At 40.6% G+C, this 27018-nt stretch overlaps 1 protein-coding gene across 1 annotated transcript; it reads right to left on the bottom strand.

Moving 5' to 3' along the window:
- Positions 1–481: 481 nt before the first annotated feature.
- On the bottom strand, positions 482–25770 carry slc16a2 (solute carrier family 16 member 2). The gene is made up of 7 exons (XM_083915852.1): positions 24845–25770; positions 10119–10263; positions 8297–8795; positions 6648–6791; positions 4792–5020; positions 1490–1753; positions 482–1380 (listed from the first exon to the last, which is right to left on the bottom strand). Exons 1-6 carry the CDS (start codon positions 25269–25271, stop codon positions 1506–1508), a joined length of 1692 nt encoding a protein of 563 aa, XP_083771978.1. The 5' UTR covers positions 25272–25770; the 3' UTR covers positions 482–1380; positions 1490–1505.
- Between the last annotated feature and the right edge of the window lie 1248 nt (positions 25771–27018).

Here is a 27018-nt window from a genome sequence, read left to right as displayed (position 1 = left end):
AGTGGGTGACGCCCTCATCACACAGAGCTAAACTAAAGCAGCAAATTGATTGGATTATCCGTGAGGTGTCCTGATGGTGCCAATTTGGCAGCTTTAATCTCAGTGGACCCCTCTCATCGACAGATTGTAACGTAGTAACTCCCTCAACTATCAGGAAAAAAAAAGGTGCCGCACAGACACATTCAGAAAAGTTCAGAATATGATGAAAGTCTATGCTACCAACAGCTGTCAATCTCCGACTAGGACTGCGTAATTGCACCTCTTTCCACTTTTACAGTGTGCACACTACAAAAACTACTGTGGATTATTTTCCAAAGTTCACGCAGATTTGACTAGCACCCTGCTAAAACCTTAGGCCAATAATACCTGTAGAGTTTGATGATTGAAAGAAATAAAAAGTGAACACTGAGAGTTAAGGCTGTACAGACTCGTGAGAAGACTTTGTATCCACTGTAGTGTTAAGTTTCATTACTTCGAGCAGCAGATGCACAGCTCTCACGACACAACTCTAATGACTGCATAAATGAATCTGCCACAAACTGCAAAAGTCACTGACCTTAATTCAAACTGCAAAAAAAATCAAATTCTCTAGGGCTCATGGCATATGAATCAGTGGGAATCAACAGCTTCCACAATCACACATCTGTCTGTCGTGCAGGCAGGCTGGTAGAGTTGTCAAAGTCATTTTGCTGAAGTATTTTGGACCCTGGTTGTGAGTGCAGTGTGCGGTTGAGTTGAGGTGATCGTGTCTGCTGGCTGATCGCTCAGAACAATTGTCTGTTACCTCCTGTGACATTTACAACAGATACCGATGCTGCTCTTGTAGCTGTCGTAACAGAAACCAAGCAAACTACACTATCCAGCTGCGCAAACTAAATGAGATGCATTGTGTTAAAAAAAAAAAACCTAGATGATACTACAAAGAAAGTGTGAATTCATCTCTTCACTAATTCTTTTTTATATGCCTCTTTTCTAATGTGTTTGTATGGAATCTGGAAAGAAAGCATAGTATTTTTTTACATTTTCCAAAAGCTACAGTAGAAAGATGCTGTGAATCAGTCAGTTAAGAGCTCTTAATTTCTTTCCTTTTTGGAGGTGTGTGTTACTACAGAGTCCCCACTGTTTAAACAATTCTAGTTGAGGCTGTGTTGTACTCGCCCTTCTCATACATTCCCATCATCCTACGCTGATGTGCCTTCTTTTTCGTCCTCTCTGTGGCTTGTAGCCAGAGCGCCCTTTTCGATTTCTCTCCGCAGGAAAATAACAAACAGCCCATGAGAGTCCAGGAGAGTGAGAGGGTTAAAAGGTCAGCCAACAGGAAGTCCATGGTGGAGAGGAGGAAAATCTAAGGATGAGAAAAGTTGCTGGTGGGCTGAATCCCTGGAGAACAAGCAAAAGGAGGGTAATGTATTAGAAGAAGAAGCATGTGTTGTTATACTTCAACGTGTACAAACATGATCTATGCTTGATATGTATAAATATATGTAACCTTTGTATGGTGCCGCTCAAATGTGTGTCTCTACGTCAGTGTAGCCAGGCAAGATGTCTCCATTGGAGCAGCTCTTGGGCTCCCCCTCTGATGGGGCTGTGGGCAGCATGTGTGCGGTTGTGGACGTCTCGTCTGGTGACGCTGCTGCCTGGAGCCTGCGGTGAATCAAGGGAACGAAGAACAGCACCACACCCCCCACCATAGGAGGAACCCCAGCCAAGGAAAAGGCCACGGTGTAGTTCCCAAAGTAATCACGTAGGAGACCTGGACAGTGGAGGCAGGGGGACACACTTCATGTTATTGTATCTTAAACATAGACTGTATATAAAAAAAATATATACAAATTCAGTAATTCTGTCATTTTAGGTAGTTCTTATATTGCTGATGTATGGTCAAGTATTATTTTTTCTGATATGTTTGGTTTTAATTAGTTATTATTTTAATCTATAAAAACAGGGTGTTACGTCATGATTGACAGCTGTTATTGAATCGCGATTGGTCAGGCAGGTGTATGGCGGGACTTCAAAACTGCGGCTCCACCAGATCACTACTGTGCAGACTGTGGCTCCGAAATTACAAGATCTTAATTTTCTTATTATCTGACCTATTTTCTTTTATTGTTTTATAATGATTCTGTATTGTGTAATCCTTATCGTAGCGTTTTGAAAGCACTCAGAAATACTTTAATAATCCCAGGGGGAAATTGTTTTTGTTCCAGCTATACAAACAACATATTTAACAACAACAACAACAACAACAATTTGAAGATGAAATTAGTGGAAAGGAAAACTGCACACTGCACAGAAAGTTTGACTGCTCCTTTGCTGCTTGACGCTTGCAGACAGAACCGGTAGACTGTTGGCAGTCGCTTCAGTGTCGCATGAACGCTGCTGTCACACATAACATTTTAGAGATTAGCTTAGCTTCAGAGGTGCTCAAAGGCATATTTTTGAAGTTGATAGAGAGCCAGGCAGATCCCCCTCCAGGGTTTAATGATAAGCTGGGCAAATAAAGTCCTGGCTCCAGCTCCATACTTAATGCACAAGCATGGGAGTGGTTTCAATCATATCCTCAAATTATGCAAAAGTGTGACATAACACAAACCGAAAATCTTGTTGTTGCTAACGTCTTTTACTTAATGTCTCAATATGCTGCAGTTATGAAAAGTGTGCTCCAGTGACAGCAGCACTGAATAAAGTGTTATTTAATTAGATTTGGCTCATTAATTCCCTGTAGAGTGTTTCAAACCATTGTACCCACATGTCCTCATTCTATATTTATCTGCATATGAGCTAAAGGAAACAAACTGTACAGAGAGCAACAAAGCAAGGTCAACAAGTTTAACACACTGCACAACAAGTTGACTGTGCCGCTGAGCTTATGACGTGAGCAGAGGGAGGGGTACTGAACTCACATTGTTGCCTGTAACATATGCATTCTTCTTGCTTATGAACTGTACAGACTGTACGGAACAACATCGGGATATTAGCACAAATGTATGGCTATTTATATTGAGCAAAATGTAATACGTAATATGCTACACAATACTACACATTACATTTTTACATGCTTTGTTTAACTATAGGAGATAATGCCTGTATCTGTGGTTAGTCAGAATGAAAACTGATACCATATGCTGCTATACCGTACTGTATAATGTACATGTATATGTCTGAATGCAGGTCTGTGTGCACGCAGACAGAGAACCCAATTATTTGACTTGCTGTGTCCACATGCACTGGATGTGGGGGTATAAAATGAGCAGGAGCTGCACTTTTTCTTTTTTTCTCTCTAAACAAAACTCCTCACAGCCTAAATGTTTCTCCCGCACTAACTGCATGTGAAAGCTGGCTATAGTACCAAAACTCACTGCGAAACAAGAATATTGTCCGAATATTTGTACATAACATTTCATCCACAGATGATTGCTACTTCTACTAGAACATGTTTACATGCTTTAATGTTCAAAAACACATTATTTTTCTCATACTGTCTGTCTGAATATTCCTGTTTTCACCCTCTGTCTGAAACGCTTCACTTTAGTGCCAGTCATTGCAGCCTGGGAATAAATTTAACAAGCTGTGCGCATTTCTCTGTCGATTAAGCGTTTTAATCTTTCACAGTATTTATATTGCACCTCGACCTGCTTTATAATTTTAAAAAAGGCATGGAAATTTCACTTTACAATACTAGATCTTTAAGAGAACAAAAGGAGAAAGGGAATTAAAGAAATAAATACTATTGAAGAGCTGCCACTAACAATTGTTTTTATTATGTATTAATCTGCAGATTATTTCCTTGATTAATTAATTGTTAAATGTCAGACAATTGTGAAAGATACCCACACAAAAACCCACAGGCTAAGGGTGACATCTTAAAATAGTTATAAAATAGTTGTTCAACCAACAGTATAATATAATAACATCTTGGTTGATATTATGATATACCTGTATAGTTATTATTGACAGGGATTTTTCAGCATGTTTTATTGTATCAACACAAATCTCTCATTAATCGTAAACCATCAGGAAAACAATCTTTGGTTCAAGCTTATGAGGTTTTGTTGCTTTCTCTTTAATGTCATTGTTTTAAAGCTCTATATTCTATATCTCCATGGATACTCCTGTGAATAGCTTTGGATAACTAATTAATAAACACCAGATGTAATCAAAACAAAAACAGTGTTTTGAAGTGACATTGGGTTGTTCCTTTTAAATGAGAGTCTCATGAATTCGACAGCTTGAGAAATTTAACTTGAACGAATATCTCAAACCATTAATAAACTCTGGAATGCAGAACAGGGGCCATAAAAGGCAGGCAGAGTGTTTTGAAGTTAAAGCAGTCCAGGTATGTGTGAGATCTGAAAGAGGTTGGCAAGTGAGCCCAAGGATGTCTTAGTCATTAAATTAATGGTCTGCCGTCAGTCCTCTTCTATTCACTTTTGTTATTAGAGAGAAGAGGAGAGAAGGAGGAGGTAGAGGAGATGGAAAGGGGAGTTGAGCACTGAGATTTGACCCTGTATGTGCCTTTTTTTCCCAGAAGACAAATCCCTAGAGACAGCCTGCAGTTGGCCACAAGCCCAAACCTCACTACAGTAAATACAATCTGCTGTACAATCTATCCTGCATTTGTCCTGCTCTCCCTTTACTCCCTATGTACCCTATGTTTTACTCTGTTAATATCAATCAGCTTGTTGTGCGCTGTAACTGCCAACATCCTGAAGTCAGTGCAAGGAGCCAGATTACTGCAGGCTCCTTCTGGATAACATTGTATATTAATCAATGCTTTGCTCTGCTTCTCACCAGCGATGGGTGGACCCGCAGTCATGGGAAGAGACATAAGGCCTAGTAGGTAGCCTATAGCCTGCGAGGCCTGCATGGGCCCGACCAGCTCAAACGCTATAGGTGCCATCATGGTGAGGAAGCAGCCATCACACAGTCCCAGGAACACGCACACAACCACCAGCCCCTCGAACACTGCACACTGGGGGATCATCATGGACATCAGGCCCAGAGCTATGAAGGACCCCACCTGAAACAGACATGTTAACAAGCTTTAAGTCAATCTGTTATTTCTATGTCTAAAGGACGTGTGGCTGCCTGCTTCCTTTGCCATAGCTGCAGTAGGCGATTACTAGTTTCCAGTATTTGGAAGCGTGCACTCCAAAAATAAAAACACAAGGAAATCTTGTATTTTACAATATGGGACCTTTGATACTACAAAATACCAGCAGTGCAGATATGTTTTAGATCTCAGTAGCTGCCATGAAACATGTTGATCATCGTGTTGAGCGTCGTGAGCTGAAACGCTGAGTTATGTGGAGATTACAACCAAGCTCAAGGAATATAAAACTGAGGAATTTCTATTCATCTCAATCACACCACCTGTTCTATAGGCTGAGACAGGAATTTTTTTAGCAGCTGCTGAAAGCTGCCTGCCTGTTTGTAAAAATCTAAAGAATCAGCTAATACTGTTGCATTACACTGAGCTCAGAGTTAATGACTTTAATACTGTGAACTGTCTGTATCACCTTAAAGTCCTTCTCAATTACCAAACTGTATAAGAAAGCAACTTTTAAACACACTGTTTAACCCCGGATGAATGAAAGAATGAAAATCTATATGATAAGACCCCAATGTGCTTCTCTGTTATGACAGCAGGAGAGCAAGTGTGTTGAACTTGCAGTGAACAAATTCTCTTTTTCTTTTTTTTTTAGCATTATATCCACACATCCAGAATGTCCAATAGGAATAGAAACATGTTTCTGTTTTAATATCTGATTTGGAAATTTGCATGACTCCATGTTCCTCTACTGAACAACACTAATGCACTTTAATTCATGACATGCAGATTGAGTGTGGTTGTTCTGGCCAGAAGAGTCTATGGATCAACTGTGTCTCTGCATTCAGCAGGAGCTACATTCGTATGCACACCAGCAAGAAATAACAAATCCTGTTTGTATTCAGCCCTTACAGCCGCAGAGCTTCGATTTTCTCAGGACTGAATCATCCACGCAATTATCTGGGTACTTCTTATTTCAACAACAAAGCTTCTTTTTTATTCTGATGCTGTATGTGTGTGCCAGTTACAATCTGATTCATGTTTATATGCAGCCTCATAAGCAATTACAGACTCTGAATCTCTGTGTATCTTCAACCTAGTGAGACTGCATAAAAATACCATTATACAAACATTGTTGCAATGTAATAATGTGTGTGTCAGAGGGTGGAAAAAAAACTGTTAATAGTTAAACCCAAGTCTTCTATTCCAGGTTAAAGTTGATATGCAGACTTTTCATTTGAATTGTTAGCACTACTCACATTTTGTCATACCACAAGATATTACGAGAGTGTAATTATATTATAGTATATGCATATTATATGCATTATAGCAAGTGTACATGTACTACAGTGCTTACAAAGCTTTAAGAAATAGACAGAAACTAAATTGAAAAATCAAAAGCATTTACTGTTGACTGATTGTGAAACTATTCAAAGAAATAATTAAAGTCATGTTACTAAGAGGCTAAAAGTGAGACGATAGGTAGTATTAGACATCTAGCTAGTACCAGTTTCAATCCAGACTAAATGCTCCAGGCCCACATACTACTTTAAGCTGCGTGGCTGTTCACATTGTATGCCTTCGGACATTTCCTCACCTGCATGTAGATCTTCTGAACACCAGGAATGAGGTCTCCGATCTTGCCGAAAGTAAGGCGCCCCACCCCAGATGAAGCTCCTATGCAAACCAGGAGCACCCACTCCTTCTGTGTCCCCTTGAACTGCTCCTTCACAAAATTCATCTGAGACAGAGAAAGAAAAAAAACAGTCAGTGTTGTGTGACCTTTGGCTGAATGTTTGGTGGTTAAATGTGATTGTGCTGCACAAGAAACTCAGCAGAAGCCACTAGTCTAATAGTGAATGAGATATCACAAATTCTTCTGGTGAACTTTCTCGTATGTTTATGCGCTTCATGCCTAACAAGTCAGCGTGTGTGCATTTGGTGGGGTGGAGGGATTGGCCATCCATAACCCTGAAGTTAAAGTCAAACAATGACAAAATGTCTTCATCAACAGACCTTTGAAACCACAGGACAGGAAGACCCAATGCATATAGGTCAGACCCTCCCACTCCCCTCAGCCCTGAGCCCCGAAATCAGATCCAAAACATTAAACCACCCTCTGAAGTCTTTCCTGAACTTGTGAAATATTTGCTCTGCTTTGAAGGGCTCTACATTCATCAATGGCCATAGGGTAGGCATGTTTAGGGATACAGAGAGGACATACAGGAGAGGTTTCCTGAGGTGGTCGAGCCAATACAAAGACCGGGGCTGTGTTTACATCTGGGCCCGGGCCTGAAACAACAGGCCTGACAGAGGGAGGCCAGAGCTGGAACATCCGACATCTGGATGGAGGGAGATCAACTTCACAGCTCCGCGCTTTAGCTTTACACTTCATCCTCATCATTCACTATCTCACTATTTCACACCAAAGTCGGCCATAGATCATGTGCAGATTTTTCAAATATATATAATATATATTATATATATCATATATAAATATAATATTAGAAATGCTCCTTTACCTTACAGCGTGTTTCTGTTTGATTGACAGCCACGGGCAGGCTGAGCCCCGGTGGGGGGATGAGAAACAATGTGAAGAAACATGTGCTGTAGCTTACCAATCATGGGCACACAGTGTTGTTAGCAGTAGTACTGGAGCGTAACCAGCATCTAAACAGAACGAAGTGACATTTGCTGGTACGTTTACATGCTATTTGATGTGCTACAGATGAGCAGCTGATTAGCCTGTACTAACTGACTTGAGTGCTGCTCTTTTCCCTGGTGAGTATTTGTTTGGTCGCTCGTTCAACAGCAGAACATGACGTGTGTTTATGTTAATTTATGTCTCAGTCACATGATTATACACCTATGACTAATCAACACCATAATGTTTGTATAACCCCACAATATAAAAAGGTCACAATTCCTACATTCTCACAGTTGCATACTAAAAGTAACCAAGAACATTATGCTATACTATGCTAGGTATTACATATTTCATATTATATTATGTTTTAGCATAACTGAGATGAATGGAGGACTCAAGTACACAATGCTTAGTGACATACAATGTTCTATTTTTTCCATCTGTTAGATAACAAATATAAATCTGATTTTACACTGGTAATGTTCATAAACTAAGACATATTTGTAGATACTTTAGTTTAGATAAAACAACTAAGACAGAAGCCAACACTCAATGTGCACGTGTAACTTGAATACAACCATGCCCGTTATTGTTCTTACCAGATGGATATACGGCACAAAGTAGCCCAAGACAGCTGTGGCTACTCCAAACGCCCACACCCGGTATGTCACGATGTGGAACACACGCAGATTGAAGTACTTTCTGACCCCCCCCAGGACCCTGCTCCACCAGCTCCCACCCTGAGCAGTGGCCCCTGGCTGGGCTTGGGGTTTGGCAGGGCCAGGACCCATGCCTGGGGGTCCCATGCCTCCTCCAGCAGGCAGTAAAGGTTTGTACATCAGCGCCAGCAGGGCCTGGACCAGCATGAAGACGCTTAGGATCTGGAAGGTCCTGCTGAGTCCCAGAGGTTCCACCAACTTCTTGAGGAAAACCGGCAGGCCCATTGAGAAGAGGCTTGCACCAGCCGTCACCACACCATTAGCCAGGCCCAGGCGTTGGCGAAAGTAGTGGCCGAGGATAACCAGCGAAGGCTGGAAGGCGAATGAGCAGCCACAGCCGAACAATATGCCATATGTGAAATAGCGAAGGCTCAGGGAGCTGAAACAGAAAAGGAAAAAATTATTAAAACAGTATTAATCATGTTTGTTTCGCTGCAACATTAATTCATGTTTAAACTGAGGGTCAAAGGACCAAAGGAGGGTGTCATAAGCTGCAGACTGTAAAGCCTCTTTAGGCAAATTATTGTGATTTGTGATATTGGACTATGTAAATAAAAGTGACAAAGGAAGCAATAAAATCCTTAAGTAACATGGTTGCATTTAAACAAAGAGTGTAAAAACTATTATTCTGGATGTAGATTTCTGTAAGTAATAAAACATTCAAAGTTTGGACTCCTAAAAATCTATTCACTGAGCTAAGTGGTTTTCCTCAAAGTTGTTTCCCAAGGTGTGACTCTTGCTGTGTTCAAAATTGCTCAGCCTACTATGTGTCACGTCCTGCTCCTCTGCTTTAGGGTTTCTTTGTTTCCAGGTTTTCAGTTAGTGCTTCCTGTTTTATTTTGTATACTCATCTTTTCTCTCATTTCAGGTAACTCCCTGCTTTCATGTGTTTCCCACCTGTGTGATGTCTGGCCCGCCCTGATGTTTCTGTTTCTCATCAACTCTGCTGTCACCTGTCACTCATTATTCCTCCTTTCCCACGTGTTCTCTGTTGTCAGATCTTATAGTATCTAATGTTTCAGTGGTCAGCATTCCTAGATCTTAATGGATTATCTTCTGTTTCTTGCCTGTTTTTAGACCCGAGCTATATCACGTCACTTGCAGAGGGCCTCTTTGCCGTTGCAGACGTGTAACCATGACAACCAAGCCAACCTGGCCAACCTCAAAGGTAAGCACCTAGTCCAATGGGTGACAAAATCAGTGATTTGGTATGTAGAAAAATGTAAATGGAGGGGTTATTAACGTTACAAAGCTGCTTTGGTCGCTGTCCGTTTGTCTGTAATGAACGTTGTGGGATATTTATGCCAACGTAGTGTAAATTAAATAACATGTAAGCATGGAATCTCAAACGCAACCCGTTTCTTATTACAAACAAAAGATGGCAGTCGGAAATGTCTTTGCCTAATTCATACACATAACTAAAAAAATAGATTTTCAGCTTTATTTGTCTATCATGAGAGACGGGTTAATTGACTATTTTCCATCCAGATTATGACAAGAGAATTTGAATATTCCTTTATAATATCTGTTAGCATTGGTAAATAAACTTCTGGGCTTTTCAAATCTCAGAGTATTTGTTCTTCAGAAAACAAATTTGCTTTTATGCTTAGCTCTGTGACTAAAATGTAATGGTAATACATCAGAGAAACATACTGGGGCTAAGGCGAGTGTTGTCTTTAATAATAAATGTACACTAGCTTACTTTGCAAAGGATGTACTGAGCAGCCCTATAAAAGCGACCACTGCCCCGCTGACAGCTGTCTTCCTGCAGCCGAAGTGGTCTGTGAACATGCTGACCACAGGTGAACAGAAGAAGATCATGCCCATGGCTAGGGCCCCGACCCAGGCTGGAGAGAAAAGGGAGAGGAGAGAGAATGAATTGTCAGAAACATTAAAACCCTGTATGTTGTAGCTAGCACCTAAAGTAAATGAAAGATAATCTTATACCCACAAGCGAGTCTCAAAGTCCATGTATGAAAAGTGTGCTGTATATAGATATACAGAATACAACACCATGCTATACAACATAACGTTCAAATCGTGACAAGAAATGTATTCCCTTCCATGCTTGGAAACAAAGCACTGGCTAATTTTGTCTTGTGTGTTCTTCCAACACAATTTGCAGATGTAGAATTTGCCTCAAAGCAGATTTTTTATTACCTGCTATAATACAGTCAATCATACCGACCCACTCCAGAATAGGGCTTAAGTTGTTATAGGAGAAGGATGAGAAAAACCTTTAACTGTATCCATTGCATGAACAGAGTGTCACACGTGAGCCATGTGCTTCATGTTGAATCTTGAGCTTGCGTTGCCTTGAAGGTATTTCATGACCCAGACAACATGAGTATCTTGATTTCATACTTTGAGAAACTTAAAGCCTTTGTATGCACTAGTTTTTCTTAGGAACGTCTCTCTCTTTCTCTCTCACTCACTCACTCTCTCTGTACGTGAGACCCTCCATCATGTGATTTGCTATTTATATACATTTATGTAACTGTGCTCTTTATTGTGTCCTTACTTGCTTCATGTACATCAGACACACTCAATAAGATTTCTCATGGTGATTAAGCAGATCAAAAAGCGGATCAAAGCAGGTAGATCTGGCCTGTGGTGTAATATCCATCCAGTGTTAAAACATAACGAGCCAGAATGATCCAACAGAGACACTGCATAACCTGAAGTGCAAACAAACAAATGCCTGGGCCCAGACTCCCAGGGAGCAAAGGTAGCTTTAATGTGTACTATGGTGTCTGGGCTGTAAGTCACACTGATCCAACAACTCAATGGGAATGAGACCAAAGAGGCAGATAAACAGGTGGATGGACTGGACACACACACACACTCTCTCTCTCTCTAGTGGTGGCTGGCCCATAGAGGGCACTGGGGCGTCGCCCTTCCTGCTTTACATCGAAATGAATTCATTTTTTTGATTTCATTTATTCATGATTTCTCCTCCTATGATTACAATTGTGTGGTCAATTAGTAGCTTATAATGCATTTTCTGCTGGTAGAAAGTTCACTTTATTTGTGACAAAGCCCCCTGAAATTAATTCCACCAGCTGCCGTTGACACACTCTCTGTTCAGTGTGAAACATGAACGCAACAGCATTTCAAAAACACATTCTTTGTTATGGTGTTGGCCTAAAAATTCTTTACTTCACGTGTACACTACAGTCAAATTTTGTATAGATTAAGGGTGGGACAGCACTCTATACTTCCATATAGTTTATTTATCGAAATGGAAAAAGATAAGGGGGATTTCCACTTTTTTATAACTTTACCTGCAAAATGTTTGAGCTTCACCTTTGGGCGCAACATTCACAACCTAGAATTACCGCCTTTGGTTGTATTCAGTCAAGTTGAAGCTTACATCCAAACTGTCCAGACTTACATAATATATGTAAGGACAACTTTGAAAGAAAGTATCCAACCAAAAGTCTCCCCTTCTTACCGAGTTATCCTTTTTAATAATGGACAGAAAAATTATTTCACAGTGAAGTTGACCTTGGATCTTATGGATTTAAAATGTCTTCACATCATTTCTTATATCCTATTAGACACTTAGCGTAGGAATTCTTGAGTTATTTTGAGGGAATATCATTTTAAGATTACAGTTTTGTGTTCACATCACACTTAACATTATCACTCAGCTCAATGCGATTAACAAACTAGACTCCAACTGGAAACATTCCAGTCACAAGCTTCTCTAACCTTTAAGCTCCTTTACCCCAGAATACAATAGTGCATACAGCTCAGGACTGGGTTCTCTATGCATAATAATGTTGGAGAATGGTGCCTAAAGGTCCACTTGGAACCCAAATTTTGGTTAGAATAAATAATGAGTAGTGTTTTGCAACCCCAGTGTGCAGGATTGTCTTTATTCATTCATTTAGCTGTATTGGTCAACTCCTGTATGTCTAAACCCAATAATTCTGCTTTTGGGAATATAACAGTGAAGTCAAAACTACTGTCTGTTTTGAAAATATGAGTTAATAAGAGTAAAAACATGATAATATGAAAGTTAAATAAAGGGTTTCCATGTTAATTATATTATATTGCCATAAAAGATCCCATATCTTCATATATTTAGTTATTGAGATGTGAAATTCGGGATAGAAGATTTTGTCCATTTTGCCCAGGACTAGATTGACCCTCTACCCCTGGGCCTGTTTTGGTCTTTAACTGAGGGATATATCATGCTCTTAAGCTGCTAAATGCTTCACTTTGTTCACCTGCTGGTCACTAACTTTATCTGCCTACTGTTTGGTGCTTCGTATGTAGCGTACAGTAGGTTTTTAGAGCTTTTTTGCTAAAAACAGCTGCCTACTGTGGCTGAAAATGGCACTGAGTAAAGTCCCGGGTTGTAAAATTAAAACAACAAACTGGGGGGTCGCCTAGTACAACTGCTGCCCTTGAGCCGTGCTGTCAAATAAATGAAACAATGAGCCGGGTTGGGTTCTCATTCTCTGTTGGATCGTCACTACACTACCCTGAGGAGTGAACATGTACATTTTCAGTATGGAAATAACAGGATTAAAGGCCCCACAATGAAAACATTTGACTGCTCTCTATGGGTTTTGCATACAGCAAACTATAAATCACTCAAAAGAGTGCTGACATTGGCCCATAACTTCTACAGTTTAGAGATGCACCGATCAGATACCTGGATCGGATATCAGCTCCGATATTGACTTATCACCTGGATCGGATATCGAATGAATGAGGCCAGTCATTTCTTTTTTTATCACTAACATACACAGTTACATGTTACAGTTACAATCTAGTCACTTCAGTTCTGTGTTTGCAACACTGGTTAGGGTTTTATATAATGTTTTAAAATATCGTTTTGCAGTGCACTTTACATGGAAGTTATTTATTGATTTTTGCTGCTAATGTACACTTTGTTATTTGTTAGTAAATAATATGAAGTACATTTATACCTTTTGTTTTTTTAACAAGGCTAAATGTTTATGTCAAGCCTGATGCCTTCACTCACATAGCAAGATATACGATTTATTCATTCAACAGTATTATTGATCGGTATCGGCCGATACGCTCAACCCAGGTATCAGTATCGGTATTGGATTGGATCGGAAAAATTGATAAAACATCTCTACTACAGTTAGGGCTACTGTGCTGTCTAGATGACAGAGATGTGTACATATGTCTTATTGACATACTGTATGTACACAGCTCTAAAAGTTAGTTACCCAAAGTATGAGCTCAGTCCAAAACTCCTGAAAGAATTGGGTCGTGTTTAGTTTGCATTGCGTCTGGTGCCTTGTCCACAGCCTTGCGTGCTTCTTTTATTGTGATCACTTTTACTGTTTCTTCTCCAGCTTCTTATATTCCCTCTTATTGATGTTGCTGTCACTTAAGACCACTTTCTGTTCCTTTTACATTATGACATGTCCAGATGGTTTGTCTGGAGGGACCGCAGGGTCTTAAATCAGACATTCTCTACCTACCATTGTGGTGTCCCCTGTACGTGCTGTTATATGTTTGCTTTTTCCGCCTCTATCTTGCACATGCTCTTACTGGTTCACCCTTGGATGTCCTCGTAAAAAATGTTTTACAGTCGATCAGACTGGTCTGTCTGGTCGTATTAGTCTTGGATTACCATGCTACTTTCCATCTGTAGTTTCAGTTTGTCATACTCTTTCCATATGTTCCTACAGTACTGGCTCCAGGTGGGTCTTTCCCTCTAACAGAAGAACTGGGTGGTTAGAATGAGCAGGGACAGGCACCATGGTTGAACACATGCACAAGCTTGCATTTTATCAATACAGAATCTAAGAAAATGCATGTCACAGTAATGAAAACACTGTGTAATTCACCAAGGATGAAGACAAAATATAAAATGAAGGAATACCACATTCAACCAAAGACCACATAGAGACAGTATAGAGTAATGAGGAACAGACAGCATACTGCCTACTACACTCGGCTCAATAGTTAATCTTCCACAACATACTCCTTCCACTGTCTACATCCTCAATCATTACCCAGCTGCAGCAGAGAATACTTAAGAGGAAGAAAATTATAACCGGAGACAGCTTGGCAACATTCAAGTACCAGTAGTGCGAGCAGTACTATTTAAATTAATATATGTCGTCATGATATGGCAAACTACGCAATTACTTCACTTAAGGCTTTCTTGACTGAACCACTGCAGAGAGAAAATTGCAGTCCCAGTTTTAAAGTGCACTCCATGTTACTTACTGTGTACAAAACCAAAGCACACTGTCTACAACATACCAGGTTCAACCTACAATCAGAGGCTAACAAAGCAACAGAAACACTCCTCCACTCTCCCCTCTCTCTTTCGGCCAACCCTTACCTCCAAACCCCTATTTCTCGTTGCCCTGGCACAGGCAAAATGTCTGTGAATAGGCTGAGTGGACTCATTATAGACAATTAGGTCCGAACACTTCCAAACATAACAAAAAGGACATGGCGAGGGAGACTGAAGCGAAATGAAAAGATATGTGTGCATGTGCTTGTGGTGGTGAGAAGGCTCAACAAGCTTTCCTCTCTTTACGTGATGGATGCAATCTGACATCTCTATAGGACCCTTCTTTACAATGGAGGAACAAACCTTTTGTGGTAAGGACATGCTGATGGAGACATTTAATGTACCAAGAGATTTACCCAAGAGTACTTTGTTTAGCTTATATTTAGCATGCATGGTTTAGCAAAGTTGTTTCATACATATCTGCACCAGGGATTTTGTCTAGTCTAATTTTCACAAAACTGTTAAAAAGTATACCATGAGCCAAGGAAGAAACCATTAAAATTTGGAGTGTTTCTGAATCATGGTGGGGCAGATACACAAATTATTTTTCACTTCGTTAAACATTGTGAGACAGGGCATTTATGCTCCATTCATGTGGTGTCAGAATGATCAGAAAAATAAGTTCAAGGAAAACATTTTGAAATAACCTTGGAGGTCTGCACTTTACGAGTGCCCTTCTAGATATTTATATGCTTGAATATGTGTCTACTTTGGCAGATCTATGTCGTGGGTGAATACAAAGATGAAAACCTTTCCTAGATTAGATCAATCTACATAAACATCCTGCATGACGCAAACCACCTTTTCTACCGACATTGAGTCATTCACGTCGCGCAGGCCCTCTCACTCCTTTCAAAACAACACTGACATTCACACGTATATTTATATAGCTGGAACGATTTCCTCAACCCTGCTGTGACAATATGGAGCCCAAGACTGCCGCACCTGTTTACTAACAGCTACAGTGCTGTAACAAAGTATTTTAGACATTGTCACCATTTTGTTGTGGACACCGTATGGAATTTAAATGAAACAATAGTTAAAGCACTAATTTTCAGCTTCAATTTTAGGGTTTTAACATTCCTATCAAATTACCAGCGTAGTAGGGAATCTTTCAGTTTTAGTGAACAGAAAGTAAAGTAGGGTATACTTTCAAAGAAAGCTGCTCACATCATGCCCTGTGGATTATCCGGAGACTGAGACAAAATCATTCCTGGAAGATATGTTGTGGCTGACACACAAGTCACACAAGTCTTCAATGCTTTGAGCAGTACCACAAATGTTATCTACCTCCAATTTACTGGGTGGCTGGAGAAATCTGAGACATTTATGCAGTTAGTAAGAAGCAATATATTTCTTTGGAATTTGACTGGGCCAACGAAATCAACCTCATAGTCCTTGTTTCATTTCAAATCCAATGTGCCAAAACAATGAAAAACACATCACTGTCCAAATGCCTTCCGAGCACTAACACCACTTTTCTTAGACACAGTGAGGAAGTATTCCATCAACTAAACAATGCAACATGTTGTGTTTGAAACTGTCTTGGCTTCTCATAGTCTAAGAAACAATCGGCATACATGTTTTTGTTACATTAACGGAAAGGCTGAGGAAAAAGCCCATTCCCTCAAGGCCATATTTAATGCCTTAAGCAGGTGCTAGGGCTGGGCAAAATGTTGCTGTATGACGTACAAAGTAATTTAATCTGAAAAACATGGATATTAAATCATACAGCATCTTAGAAAAGAGGTAAATGTAATGATTTGATGTGTTGCCTATGTTGCACAACCCTAGTTGGCAAAGTTGGCTCTACCAACAATGTTTTAATGGTTAAGAGTGTACACTACAGCTGTAAGATTATCATAGTGTTTGGCGGGTAGGTTTGTAAGTTTAACAAGCTAAGTGGTGTCTTAATTTTTATCATCAACAAAAAAGAAGTTCAAAAAAATGAATATCACTAATGTGTTAGCTCAGTGTGGTTAAGTTCCCCAGGAGTTACTGTATCTGGTATATTATGTTTCAGTTTAATCCTCACTTTGATTTAGAATTATGTTTACAACTGTAAAATGGTCTATAGACCTAGTCACTGTCACGTCACACGATCACTTCCGTATAGACAACTGGCAGTTGATTTACATTGCGGATATATGTCAAATTAGCAAACTTGTGGATTTCTGTTGTCATTTTTAATCCATAACTGTAACATTTAAAAATGTCTGTCAGACCTATCTGACACTTCGGCTGTGCTTATTTAATGTACCGTGTTGTTTTTCTAGTGTCTTTGTTAAAGCAATTCTTGCGTTACAAACGGCGACATTTCACCGCCGGTCTGACTGTTACTGCTGGGTGGTGTCATTTTCTTTAGTCCGTAGCTCAAAAGGTAAATCTGGTCTCTTATCTCACATTAGTAAAAGTGTTGTTATAAATAAGATATAAAAGCATCAAACATGCATTTTAGATGAATGAGATTAGAGTATATCCAGTTGTTCCTTGCCCCCTTTAGCTCAGTGCCGTTGAATTGTGTATATAGAGAACACACAGGGGTTTTCTACCCGGAGGTTATTGTAAACAAACTGTTTACAGTCATTGGGTCTGTAGAAGTTTCATTTTGAGAAATTCTGTCAAAAACACTAAAAAGAAAAAGCTAATTTACAAGATAACTAGCATATTCCCAGTATAGCACTGTGTCAATCAGTTTCTCATGCTTTCAACCAAGTAGTTCTACATATGTTACTTCTTTAGACTTTATAAAGACATGGGTATTGTGTACATTAATCTACGCCTAAGCATTCAGTACCTAACTGGTTAATTACCTACAGTGCATCAGGTCAGGCTGCATAGTTTGCGGATGATTGCTAATTTAAGATGTAGAGTAAGTCATTTGGGGGACGAGCTGCCACAGATGTGGTTTAAGGAATGTCTTCAAACAAGTCAGCCGCAGCTCATAAATGGGTTTCGACAAAAGAAAACTCTTGGCGCTCCAGGGTACCGCACATTAACCATGAGAAACTCCTTCGAATGTTTACTACCAGTCATATCATGCTCCAAGCTACTAATATTCGCTGCTGTGCAAAAGGCTTGTGTTGACACTATTAATAATGCAAGAGGGGATTGCATGGATATATAATGCATATGTTTTGCAGAGAGTACAGTGTGTCACATGTGAGTGTGGAGAAATAACTCGGCCCTGAGACTTCTGGTGCACACTCTAATACTACTTTACAACTGGCAGCCTCGACTCTATGTCGGTGGGATTTTCATAGCTTGTGTTTCTCAATGCTAAGACAATATTTCACACAAACCCTTGCTTCTAGTTTTGAGAAGGTCAGTGCTAGAATGATTGGTCTGGAGCGACGGACGAAGTCACCGACCCGACTCTGATTGGTTGATCAGTTGGTTATGTTTAAGCATGTTGTTGAGGGAAATTGGTTAAGGTTATGGTAAGAATATTAGGTCTAAGCCAATCAGAGGCAGAGTAGGATGGGTAATGCTTTCACCCATCCATCCGGACCATCCATTCAGGCATCAACCTTGTGAAAAGGATGATGCTATTTATCACCTTTCCACTCCTTTAATATTGGCTGGGGAGAGTTTATTTGCTTTTTCAGTGACTATTTTGCCCCTGGTAGAATCATTTGTAGCTAAATTCATTAATTTATTGATCTTGAAATAAACCCACATTAAACAACAAAACAGTGTGTCAAACTTTTAGAGACTCTGACCTGACCTCGATCCGTTCCCCTGCCCCTTGGAATGCCAGAAATGCCTGAGTACTTTTCTGAATGGCTAACCTTGGATTTCCAGCTGCCCTGGAGATGCTGGTGAAATCTGCGGGAGTGGAGCTACAATACAACACTACACAGAGTATGCTCATGACTGGAGGAGTTTGTTGTGCTTGTGGTAGAACACACACTTGTTTGAATCCTAACTGGTATATTCTCTTCCCCAAATTGAGACATTTATTAATAAGAAAATGGCCACGTTATGAAAAGATTACATTCTGACCACAACTAAAGAAATACGGTTTAAAGTTCAGTGTGGGCAGCTTTGGCCATCGCCACCTTGGCAGTGCCTGACACCACCTAATTCCTGGATGGTCCACTAATGGGCAAAGAGGTGGAGCATGGATGGAGCTGAGGCACACTGAAGAAGCCTACAGTCTGATGTGAAGGCATCCACTCAAAGCATCAATGTCCTTAATTATGCATAACTTGAAGCCTTCATAACAGTTAAAGAAGTGAGTCGCCATGAACCGTCAAAAGTTTGGCCTTTTAACATGGAGGTCTATGGGGATTTGCTCTGGCAGAGCCAGACTCAGATAACCTGACTATCGCCAGAGGACTTTCGTTCCGCCTTGATTCCGTCTTGACTCTGCCTAGCTCCACTCAACCATCTGGATTCACTCCATAGGAAAGTGATTTCAGGGTCCGCAAAAAATGGTCAGGCCAATCAGGTCCGCTGGGCAGGGTTTTATAGATTAGACGTAACGGAGAAACAACTGTGGCGGCTCACATCGCGGAAGCGGACATTAACATCGATGCTGCTATTTCCTCCGTGTTGTTCAATCTAGCGAATATTTCTCTTTTAAAAGAACACCAGAGAACGGCTCTGAAAGCTTTTGTTGGTGGAAACCATGTCGGCTGTTCTGTTTGGCTTTTTGTTGCGTCACTTATCAGCGTCACAGGTTGGTTTTGGTGCGAGTGGTTGAAGTAGCACATCAATAAAGATGACAAGTGGTTTATCCAATCATATGCAAGGATTTTTGATAAGGTCCAGCCTCCTGAAATCACTTGGCCATGGAGCGATCCCAGATGGATGAGTGAAGCAAGGAGGAACAAAATTCATCTGGCGAGAGTCAGGTTAAGACTCAGATGGCCATTCGAGGAATTGCAGTTTTTGACACTTCCATGTTGCCTTCATTTTTCGGCCCTAGGGTGGCAACTTGGTGCAGACACTAATTCACATGTAATGAACACCTGCTAAATAGTGTTTATCTGCAGCTTCAACAAAAACAAATGTTTGAAAGTAATTTTACCCTAACACTAATTTCCGAGCCAAATAACACAAAGAACAGGTTTGCACCAAGAGACAAAAACTTGGGATTTGAAGACACATGTCCCAACCAATGACTAGTTTTACTTCTGTTACCATTGTTACTGAAAGAATATTGTAGTCACTCTGAGCTATTCTGAACTACTATATGTATACGATTGTATAACCCTAACCCTTAAATGTGGCACAGGGGGCTTGCGATCTTTCCATCTTCCCATTGATGTTGTTAAAAGCCTGGTTTCCTAAGTGTCATGTATACATTTTCAGTATCTTCCATCACTTAATGGAAAACTCTTAACGGCAAAATGTCAGTAAGAATTATAGTCCACTTAACTGGAGTTAAAGTGAAAATAAAGACCCCTCTCCTTTGCCGATGGAGCAGAATTAATAATGGAGCCTACTATGAAACAGAAATTTGAAACAAACAAAATGCATAACTTCTTCAGCTCTACATCTAGACACGTATAGGACACAATGTACTCGAATGAGCCTCAGTTTTGTCTCATCATAGTCTCCCCACTGATCTGTTTCACACTAGCGGCATATAGATCAAGAATATTTCAAGTATTACTAAAACATGAATCACTCGCTCAGTCAGTTCCTTTCTTCTGCCCCTCCTGCGTATTTCTCATTTTGCAAACTATGCTGCAGCAGAAACAGCGCTGCGGTTTGAATGTCTCTCCCACATTCGCCGCACCTATTACAGCCACACATCACCTCCACCATACCCACTGATTGTATAAACATTTTGTGTTTTTAATTATAAAAGAATGCTTTGTTGGTTACACACCTTGACATACCAGCATTTTTGTTCATGCGATCACAACAGGAATGAAACCTCTGACCGTGCCATGCTGCAATAATTGAAAACAACACCATCTGCAACTCGTAACCCACTCTTTCATTACCTTCTTTTACTTAAAAAAAAGTTCTTCTCATCCCCCTGCTTGATAATGCTGAGCTATTTTGAAAATATCTTGTTTACCCCTAAAGGCTTAATAAACACCCAGCTTAATTGAGCTTGGTATAAAGTACTAAAACTAATCGCATCCTAATCATTTCTTGTCGCCTCCTCCCATTGTGGTCCAGTAGTGCATTGCTTGTGAAGTACTTTAACATGTTTATTTAAGATGCTCTACATATCTGAATTGAACTTTTACTGACTCTTCTTTCTCAAACTGGATAGTTGTCAAAAAAGTAGCCTTTACAACTATTGCTGTTAAGCTGTTCCCCTCTGTTTTCTTCTGTTGCTCAGGGGAAGAGGTCAGTACTCAGCGTACTAGCTTAATCCTTTCACATATGAGAACAACCAAGAATCAAATTCAAGGAACGGCTGGAGATTAGATCCTTCACGAGCCAAAAAGAGGGTGGGGGAACTGAAAAGAAATACCTTGATAGAAGCTGTCCTGTTGATTGAAAAATAAGTCTTAATTATGTTGTGCCGCTCCCACCATACACAGTAATTTCCTTCACATAAATTAGAAATGACAAGGTTCAAGATGCCATTAAAGATGCTAACCTGTTCTTGTATAAACTACTCTAATGAGCCAGATCATGTCTGAGCCTTTGATTTTCTATTTGATTTCTCTTCCTCAGTAACTGTTTTGTGTGTGTGCATGTGCGTGTGTGTGTGTGTGTGTGTGTGTGTGTGTGTGTGTGTGTGTGTGTGTGTGCTGATGAGAAAGGGTGGAATTTGTTCCAGGGAAAAGTCTTAGAGCTGTAATCCCTTCTGACATCCTGACCTTAACCTTTGCTGGTGATTGTGGATCTTGACAGGAAGTATAATATATCCACTCCTGGTGCATGCTGCTCCCCTCCTCGAAAACATTCTTTTCACTTTAATCTAAGACAGGCCATTTCACAGTTTCACCCGTCAGACAGTTCATCCCTGAAAACAAACTTGTGTAATTACTCATTCAGTCAGTAGTTGTTGATGTGATTAACAACCTGAAAGCTAGAGGCCAAGACTCTACTAAGACACTGTCCAGGGACCAAACCTCCAGAGATACGTCATTGCTGCTAACTTTAACAGCCCTGACATGATTTCAGCTATTACAAAATGCAGCAACTATAGTCTTTTCACTAGGACTGGCCATATGTCTCACATCACTCCTATTTTAGCCTCGCTCCATTGGCTGCTAGTGAAGTTCAGGACTGATTTTAAGACTCTTTTCATCACTTAGTAGACCATACCTACCTAGTAACTAGTGGCCGAGCAGCTGTATACTTTTCTGAGCTACTACATCAGTAGGAACAGATCACTTGGATGTAGGACAGAACGCCTATACCAGAGCTTCTTCCCCAAAGCTGGGTAGTTGATCAATACACAAAAGTGAGCTTTTCTGTAATTGCAAAGTTTTGCACGTACTATGTGGGGTACTGTCACAGACATTAGACCTGTACTGAAACTCATTTAACAATTTTGTCTGTCCCATTAGTTTAAAAAAAACAAACATCTAAAAATAGACTTCTTTAAATTGGCTTTTCTATCATTTAAAGGGTTAGTCTGGCTGGTTGCTGTATGCTGTCTGATTTCTATGTGCGATGCATTTTGTATCTATTTACCTGTATTTTATTGAATACTTTTTTCTTGTATGAACTTTGCACCTGATATTTGGGTTTTCTTCATTTTTTTGGTACTGATGTTACCTAAATTTCAGCTTTTGAGCTCAATATTTCCACATGGTAACAAGCACAAGCAAGAAAATGTCAGTGATTGATGGATGCTCTGGAAATCTTTGTTTTCAAACTTTGTCTTGCATAAAACAAAACCGAACTGTCTCATTTCTTGAAAGTAACATCAGTGCAGGGCTGGACAGTAACAGTTGCCAGGTTGCCCCAGGCAACCATTTTGAGATATTAGGAACCGCTTCTTATTCTTTGGTTGTCATTGGTGGCAACCACTTTTTAACATGTAAAGAAATATGGACACCCCAAAATGAATCTGGTTTTAATATTTGTTGCATTAAGGATATTTGAATATTGCTTGCTTGTGCACAGGTATTTGTTTTAGAGACAATGGCGACAATGAAGTTGTTTGAGAGTGGGGTGACCCGACAATATCACAAAGATGTGCAAATTGATTCAACGGACAGAGAACTGGATGAACCTGAACTAAAAACAAGGACATTTTTACATTTTTGATCTTTTATGTTATACTTTTTAATTATTAGGCTGACATATGCCTGCCTTGTATCTCAATTATTCAAATCTACGGCGACCAAAATGCAACCATATTTTCAGTTTCTGCAACCAAAAAATGATGTCTTAAAGTTAGTGTTGAGCCCTGCATCAGTGATTTCTATATTAATATGTGTCACACCGCGGTGAGAGGTGTCCTGTCTTGGGTTTTTTGTCTTGTGAAATACCTGTTTTATTTTGAAAAGTAATCTTCCTCTCCTTTCAGGTCACTTGCCCTTCCTCCTGTGTCACCGGTCTGCTGTGTTCCCTGAGTACCTGATTGTGTCATCCTCCCTCATATGTATATAGTCCTCGTCTTCCCCTGTCTTGTTGCCAGAGTATATGGTCTTGCTGTGTACCTCCAGCCATTGCCACAGCCTTGTATTTTATATTTCTGTTTCCTAGAGAACCTCTGAAGAAGAGTGAAATTTGGTTTTCTTTTTTTTGGTCAGTTTGTGTAGTTAGTTCAATTTCATAGTGTCTTCGTTTTTCCTCCTCGTGAGTGATTTTCTTTTGTGTAACTTTCAAAGATAGATGTTCAGATCAGTGTAGTCATAGCCTGTTGACTTTTCCTCCCTCGGGGGCGATTTTCAGTTTATTTGTTTGGTGATTCTTGCCACGTCAGTTTTGCTTGTTAATTCCGTCGTCCGAACTGACGAGTACAGAGTTTTTATAGCCTGTTTATTTATCGCTCTGTCTTAAGAGTTTACCCAGGGTGTCAGAAATAAAGCCGGTATCAGTCGTTCCCTGAATGCATTTGAGTCCTCATCTTACCAAGTCCTAACAATATGTATCTCTTTTTCTACAGCTGTATCATAGTCAAGTTTGCACCACCCAGTATATCGAGAGGACATTCACCTTGAATGTTTGTGATATAATCCTCAACAGAATGGTTTAAATTGAAGCCTGCAGGGAGACAGTGGGATAAACGCTCGTCATATTCTGGTCGTGAACGCCAAAATAAGTGATCCACAGCAGCTTTACTGTGAATGAACAATAAATATAATTCCTGGAATTCGATGATCACAAGGTCTCTTCGTTTTATATGGCAGTGATGTTTGTGACTTGAATCTTGCATAGGATTTTAGTCACGCCCTCCCTCCCTTTGAATCTCTGCTGTTTCTTTAAATTGAACAATCCAAACAGAAAAACACAGAAATGCTGGAAATGCAAATACTGGCTATTTCACATTCTGTGAAAAATTTAGGGGTTGCCAAAATTCTATGCAGAAACTTTTTACAAATTGGAAGAAGTTGTTTGTTGGTCACACTTAAACTAAAGTAAAAATATCTGTGATAGTCTACAGTTAACATTTAGCCTTCAGGCGAACTATTTTTTTTATCAAAGGACCATTTGTGACTCACAGAAATGTATTCACAGCAGCGTGTTAATGAAGTTACATGGTGTTGATGAATGGACAGCGAGTAGACAGTTGGACAGTTTAATGTCTGGTAATGATTGAACATCAGCTCTAAAACATGCAGTAGACCAGCAAAGAGCTTTTCTTGAATGCATGAACCCCTTTTTCTAAATAAAACAATATGCAGACTTTAAATGTAGACTAGGCACATATGTAATATAACACTAGTGTGCCACTTTAAGTGCAGGGTAAACCCACTTGAACTCTGAGCTGACCCACATCTCTTTCAGAGGCTTAGATGCATGTGTGCAACACCTTACCTCTACAGCATAATCTACTATGAAGATGGTGTTACATGAAGATATAGTTGTTCCTATCATGTGGATACGTAGTCACCTACCGGAGGTCCAATTTCCACCTTTTTAATCTTTCATTCATAAGTGACTGGAATCAAACATGCATCCAATACAAATGTACTTGTTCTGTTCAGCAGTTCGGCTCATCTCACCTGAGCAGACTGTCTCTGTCTGTTACTCACCCACTTTGAACTGAGACGTCTTATCGTCTGGGTCTGCATGCTCCTTCATCAGCATCATATGCAGGATGCCGAAAGAGTTTTGAATGCCGAAGATCGACCCATTGCACCAGGTTGCCGCAAAAACCACCAGCCAGCCGTAACCTCCTTCGGGCGGGACGAATGCAGCTCCGTGGCCGTGCTCTTCCACCTGGACAACCGCCTCAGATTCAGAATCCGGGGAGAGGGGCGGCTTGCTACCGGCTTCGATCAGCTGCACGGCGCTGTCCTGCACGGTTTTACACTCGCTGCCCGCCGCCTGATCAACCTTGCTCCTGTCTGCGTCTTGGGGAGCATCCCTCTGCTCCATCTGAGGATCTGCAGCTGGCTCCTCCGTCCTGGACACTCCGCTGGACGGCTGCGCTTGATTGTCTAACCCGTTGATCCCCATGCTGTCTGGTCTGGTAGAGAGGTTACTGTGGGCTCTTGGCGCACATTCATGAGATATAGGTCACTGACATATGAGCAGCGATTTGAATAACAAATTTGATTGGCTATCTGTCAAAATGTGAAAGACAGACAGACGGTCCTCTTACTGCCAGACGAGCCTCCTACACTTTTGTAACCCAAGTCTGAGCGTCAACTTCAACGAATGAAGCCCCAGCCTGCACACGTCAAATGTCTCATTCTGGTCCGTGTTTTTCTAGGAATTGGCAGGCACCGCCTATTTCTCCTTTTAAATATAAGCCCGGGTCACTTAACCTGACTACAACCATTACTTTTGTATGGCTTCCCGACTCGGTGCCAGAACACGGTTCACCAACCTGTGAAAACGTCCGCTCAGTTTCGACACCGTATCGTCCCGTCACGTTGTCCGCGCACCGTCCGCAACATCCCCCCGGTGATTAAAGAAACGATACGGCGGCTCCTACTCTTTCATCCGATATCTTCACGCGGTGTAAATGTGAAATATCTAGGCCTGCGTGGGTCCCGGAGGCTGTCTCGGGCTCTGAAGTGTCAACAAAGCTACGGCCGTCATTCAACAGCTCGCCCCCGCCTCCCTTCCCCGGCGGATGGACGGTTCTAACCAATGGCGGCGCTTCAGTACAGTAACGTACAGTTTGTGGGACGAGTTTCCACTTCGTGTCTTCTCGGGTTTCACGGGAAAACCCGAGTGTAATTTAGCTTTCTTCAGACAATTACGTTCTGTAGGCTAACTCAACGGTAGTTAACTGCCGACGGTGGTGGTTTCTATGGTTTCAACCTTTTCTTCGGTTACAAACGGCAGGTTTAAAAGGATAACCTAACACGTTATACTCACTGCTCTCATCCAAGGGGTTGTTTTTTAGTTATTTACTTAAATTTAGCCGTGAAAACTTACTTTTATAGTCTTCTGAAGGCTTCTTTGGTTTAGCCCACAGAGCAACAACAAAGACAAATTGCGTTACGTAACGGTGAATGTAACGGTTGAGTAGCCTCTCCCAACAGTTAGATTTCGGTACGAATAAACAAGTGTGTTCAGTCGGCGCATCTTTAACGCCTTAAAATATCCAGCTCTCCTGCCATGGTGTACAGTAGCCTACCTATATTTGCTGTACATGCTGTACCTCCATGTCCCCGCCCATTTATGGTGCGACTCCAGCTATTGCCAAGGTAGGTGTCTAGTGTCAACCCCCCTTTGGCTCAAAAATCCGGTGGAAAGCCCAGGGACTGCTGATGAAATTGAGCTATTTAGCTAACTCTGGGACAGTTAATGATTGTCCCTGTTGAACAAACTAATAGATGAATAAGGTTGAAATAAATAAATAGACTACATTTAGTTCCACTGGGGGGTCCTCAGAGCTGCTCCAGAGGGTCTGCCAAAATATAGTTTGGTTACTTTTTTAAAGTCTTTTTCTTCTAACAAATATGAATGAAAATACGCCTTACCATGGATCCAACATAACATTAGCGAAGATAAATCGGCCAATTTGTGAAATTAATAAACATTTAATTCAATTTAACACAACACAGATGAAAGGCTACTGGCCTTTAGGTAAGGTAGCAACTACATGGTTAAGTATTAAGTATTCACTATGCCTTCTACATGTGGGCCTGTGTTAAACATATAATCATTGCATAATGTTTAAATGTATGTATGTCAGTAATTGTTGTTTGAATAGCGCAGTATTGAAAGGTATAGGCTACAGTTTGTAGTA

The sequence above is a fragment of the Echiichthys vipera genome (genome assembly GCF_963691815.1).
Source record: "Echiichthys vipera genome assembly, chromosome: 6".
Classification (NCBI taxonomy): domain Eukaryota; kingdom Metazoa; phylum Chordata; class Actinopteri; order Perciformes; family Trachinidae; genus Echiichthys; species Echiichthys vipera.
This window is presented reverse-complemented; position numbering and strand designations above follow the sequence as displayed.